The sequence below is a fragment of the Mesitornis unicolor genome, unplaced genomic scaffold (genome assembly GCF_000695765.1).
Source record: "Mesitornis unicolor isolate BGI_N332 unplaced genomic scaffold, ASM69576v1 scaffold24576, whole genome shotgun sequence".
Classification (NCBI taxonomy): Eukaryota; Metazoa; Chordata; class Aves; order Mesitornithiformes; family Mesitornithidae; genus Mesitornis; species Mesitornis unicolor.
The window spans coordinates 91952-97078 of NW_010192016.1; the positions used below are offsets into that span (position 1 = coordinate 91952).

General features: G+C 43.1%; 1 protein-coding gene across 1 annotated transcript in view; it reads left to right on the forward strand.

The window, feature by feature from the left end:
• MYO10 (myosin X) overlaps positions 1 to 5127 on the forward strand; it is a 125802-nt gene that overhangs the window by 91815 nt on the left and 28860 nt on the right. The window contains exons 19-20 of the mRNA XM_010186940.1: positions 2520 to 2644; positions 2806 to 2920. Coding sequence (XP_010185242.1) covers positions 2520 to 2644; positions 2806 to 2920 — 240 coding nt within the window. The remainder of the gene's footprint in view (positions 1 to 2519; positions 2645 to 2805; positions 2921 to 5127) is intronic.

Here is a 5127-nt window from a genome sequence, read left to right on the forward strand (position 1 = left end):
AGTTTTCTTAAAAAAGCGACAGGAGCTTTCAAGCTAGCTGTGCTGATGACTTTTGACTTTTTAAGTGCCTGGGGCTGGCAGTAAAAGGATTAGGTGGTGCAGCAGCCATCTGGCTCTCAAAGCAGGAGGTGCTCTCTTGCAGAAGGAGAGGCTGCCTTGTGAGGGAGACATCTGTCATGCCACCAAAATTTTGCCTGGCTTTGGTGCATCCCCACTCCCATGAATCTGCCTCCCCACCTCAACACACCGAAAATACTGTTTTGTTTGCAAGTCTTGTGAATAACATCACCTTCTGAGTCGACAAGTACGAGTGGGGTAAAAGGACTGAAAGCAGGTGTAGCGTTAAATAAAAAAGATGCATTGATCTGTGTCTGCTTGTGGCACACATCAGCCTTGGGTTACACAAGGCAAAAAGTGAATATATTTTTCCTTGTGATTTCTGTCTGCATCTGTGTTCATTGCCTCCCTTTCCCGTTCATTCCTCTTCCTCCATCAGGAACAGGCAGGCAGGTGTGTGAAAGGGCGGCTTTGCAAGGGTAGTTCCCCAACAGCCTGGCTGCCATAGGGTGGGCACATTACACGTGTGGATATGGAAATAAAAGGTTAAATCACATTTGTAACAGAGCCATTAATGTAACGATGGCCGGAGTGGTGTGGAGTTGATGTAGCTCCTGAGCCTCCCTGGGATGCAAAGCACCCATCTCAAAGGGAAGGCAAAAGCAGCTGCTGGTGGTGGCTGAATTTTTCCGTAGCCTCCATCCACGTGCTTGGCCTGGATCAGGTCCTGCCAGCACACAGCACTGGTTACCCCGAGCAGGGCAGGGCTCACTGTGGGGACCAGCCACTTCTTAAAACATGGATTGTTTTCATTTTTGTTCAGTGTTACTGACTGTGGAGGAAAGGCTGGGCTGTGGTGTTTTTCCATGTGAGTTTTAGCCCCAGTACCAAAGGAAGGGGTTGCAGTGTCTTTTGCTGCCAGAGGATCGGTGAGTGGTGGGGAAGCGTTTGCCTGTGCGGCTCTATGACAGCGCAGTGCAGAAGGGCAGCTGCATCTACAGAGAAGTCTCCCGCCTCTGCTCCAGAAAAGGAATTAATGAAAGGAAGGTTGGCCACATTTTGGGTTAGGTATTTTGCCTTTTAAAGGAGGGAGGTAGAAGCTTATCTATCAGTATTCTTGAAGCTACCTAATTAATGGATCTGAGTTATCACTGGCACACAGTGTTTTGTTTATGCATAAAGGTGCTGATGGAAAGGTCGAGACTAGATATTTTTAATTAGCTTTTGAGTCTGTGCTTTCCTCAAATTCCTTTTGAGAAGTTAAAATTTTGGGCAGTCACTTGTTTGCTAAGTTGAACAAGAGGCACGATTAAAGCCAGTTAATAAATACCAGGAGAGTTTGCTGGTTTGCAGCTGCTCAGGGGTTGATCTTGCTGTCATTTCTATCAGCTGAAGAGCTTCAGGTCTTATAGTAGAGTCAGTGGTTTATTATGAGATCCAACCTTCCAAACTGCCTGCAAAATACTAAGCTCTGTACTCCAGCCCTGCAAATGTCTCTGCAGGAGAGTCAGCTGGTGGGTTAAAGTGGGTTTTTGGGCTGATGAATTAAATGGTGTATTTGCATGTGGTATTATTTTGCTATCGGGGTTAGCAGCATTTTGCAAGGTAGTGAGTAGCACTATCTTAAATGTTTCCAGAGACTGGGCATCTACAACTTCTTTATCAACCCTCTTGAGCAGCTGTGGCTGGCTTACCTCTAAGTGGGGTGAAAGCACCGGTGACTCAGGAGACTCTGAGATGGGACGAGAGGATTCCCAAGGGCAGGAACGTACTGATCCGTATTCACAGGCTTTCTTGACTGAGTGGCTAAGGTTATCTGTTTTCTAAAGGAAAAATAATGCCAAAAGAACTGCATGCAAACTTGCTTCAGATAAACAATTTTTTTTCTGTTTACAGATGAAAATATTTCTGCTGTTCAGAATAGCAGTAATCAGAAAGTTTGAAATACAGCTTATTTGAGATTGCATCCCTGTCCATAGTAGATGAATTGTCACCATGCTAAAAATCAGATCTTTTCTACCTTTCTCATTTTGGTTTTATCTAAAACCATATCACACCACTCTATATGCGTATCTTCAACATTTGGGATCATCTACAGGGAGTGTAAATTCAGTTGCTAAAGTAACAAAATTGTCAAGCTTGTGAACTGCCTGTGCCTCTTTCTGTCGTTTCTTCCTGCACAGCAATGGCCTGCGAGTATACCAGAAAGGGAAGGAGATTGTATTAAATGGCTGTAAATGTTGTGTTTATGGCAATTCTATTATATTGTGTGATTACCCCTTTATTTCCATCCTGTAGATATATTTTTATACATTCTGAACTGCTAATGTCCTGTAGGACATTGTGTAGTCAGTTTTTAGCCTTTGTGCCTTGCAGATTCATATAATTTGCTCTCAGTTTATTTCCCCTGACCTCTCTAACCATTGCTATTAAAATCCTTGTTTTGAACCTGCTCGTTGTAGATGCCAGACCAGTTTGATCAGACAGTGGTGCTTAACCAGCTGCGCTATTCTGGGATGTTGGAGACAGTCAGGATCCGGAGGGCTGGTTTCCCAGTCCGGAGGCCCTTTCAGGACTTTTATAAAAGGTAAACACACTGACTTGTGCGCTTCAGATGCGAGTCTCGGGTACCAAATCAACGTTCCCATGTTGAGGAATAAAGTAAAAATTTAATAACAAAAAAAGAATTATATGGCAAAAATAGAACTTGTCTATTAAATTAAATAATAATTACTTTTTGGTTGCCAGGTACAAAGTCCTCATGAGAAACTTGACTCTGCCTGAAGATGTAAATGAGAAATGTGCCGTCCTACTTCGTCTCTATGACAACACAAGCACTGAATGGCAGCTTGGAAAAAATAAGGTAAAATAATCTGTGCATGTTGTGAGGCTGGTGCTTATACAAAGCTGAGGGGACAGGATTTAGACTGCAGAGCTGTGGTTGTAGTGGTAATTACTTCTGGCCTTAAAAGAAGCTGCGCATGCCTGTTTGTGCTCTTGAAACCCATACAGCTACACGTAATGGTTGTGCTGAGGAATTTGCTGTCTAAGGCACTTAGACACTGACTGGTGATTTCACTCATGGAGAAGGAGTCCAGTTGAATTTTCTGCCACTGCTCACAAGTGATAGCGCTGCTGAGGATCAGAACTTAAATCATGGTAGCTGGATTTTATCATTTGCAGAAGTATTGAGCATGTGAGGTAACACTTTTCTTCTGCAGGGAGATCCACTTACACTAGTAAACCCATCTGCCTGATACCTGCTCAGTGCCTGAAACTGGAGGGAGAAATTTTACCCAGTGTTCACGTGTCAGTGTTGAGCTCTAAGTGCATTTGCCATCCTAGTCTGAGAGTCTTTTTCAGAGGTACATTAGACCTCGATATGTGTCCTACTGGTCAAGCTGAACTTTGCCTGCAATTTTATTTTCTTTCAAAAGAAATCAAGTTATTTTCATTAAAAGAACGGCATTTTAATTTGAGAAATAAAGCAATCCAGGTGGTTTTGCGTGCTCATTTGGCAAGTTATATTTTGGACAACAGTTGCGTGCAGAGCTTCCCTCCTGACAAATTTGTGCTCTTAGACTGAAATGATGTGAAAGCATTGTGTACTCACGAGAAGATTCACCTTGGCAGGGCCTGAGATTTCCTAAATGTTAAAAGCACCTGGTGCAAAGGACTAGAGAGTGGATTACAAGCGTCAGGCCATCATTGCCAAGGATCCTCCCCCAGGCCTCTGCAGATGGCTTACTCCTCTTTTTTTCTCTGGATAACTCGTGTTGGCACTCCCAGGGCTTCCGTACTGGAGAGAACGAAAAACAGACCCGGAAGTAAAGATTGCTAAACTATGTGTTACACTTTCAATTATCCTGTCGGTTGTTACAATTGTGAAAAACCTTTCTCATTACCATAAGGCAGCAGAAATACTTGGTAAAATCTGATGGATTTCTGCGTGGAGCACCCTTCCCCTTCATCCTCTTCTCTCCACAGCCGCATAGTTCTGAGGGGTTCCCTCCATTCCTCTGGCTTCTCAGAGGTGCTATTGGGAAAGTTGATTTAATAATCTTACAGTTATTAAAATATATAGAATCTGAAATATCTGACGGCAATTTAAGTCACCTTCCATCTGATTTTTGTAAATGATGGCTTACGAATAACACAGTGATAATGTTTGGCTGCAGAAATAGGCTGTGCTTCCCATTGTACTTTCAGAGGTGGTATATTAACAGTATTTATGCATGGACCCCGAAGAGTGCTGTGGCATGTGAAGGACATGCATTTATCAGAACCTGAAATAGTTTTAACCAGCTGCTCATCAGGACCTCAGCAGGAGCCAGAGCTCTGTTGTAACTCCCCTTACTGGACTTGGGCTGATTCCCTCCCAGAAGCAGCCTGCACATTTGTAAGAGTCTTCATAAACAGCTCATTGTGGAAGAGAACAAGAGGGCATTGGTTTCAGATGGAACATGGGATTGGGGCACTACCCTGCCCACGTTATTTAAAAGGGATAATAACAACATTGCGATGATTTAGTGTGCAGTGTGATTTTTTTTTCTTGTCTTTTACATCATGAGCTGCAATGCACCTGCTCAGGAAAAGGCATCAGCTTGGGCTTAACATGTGCTTTACACCCATTTCTGTTCAGGAAGTGGCTGAATGCCTTTCTGAAGCAGAATTTTGCAGTGTTTTTAAAGCCTGTGTGTGGAGAGCAAAGAAGGAATGCCCACTGAGTGAAAGAAAAGGTCTTTTTCCATTAGTAAAAAGTTTATACAGAAAGAGCTGCCCAGTGCGACTCTGATACTGGAACTTTGAGACTTTCTGTGGGTCTTTCTATGTTCCTTAGTGTTGGGTAACTTGTGGTAAAAGGTAATCTCTTTCTAGCTACATTCAGAACTCAAAACTGTGCCTCTCCTCAGGAGTGCTGTTGCTTTGGCTTTGATGATGGCCTTTTTTCCCCCATAACCATGGAGGGGAAAACTATATTTTTCCTACTTGAACACCCCCAAAAGTCTGTATTTTTATTATTTTTTTTTAACAGTAGGAAAAAACCCCAAACACTTCAAGGCAGCATTC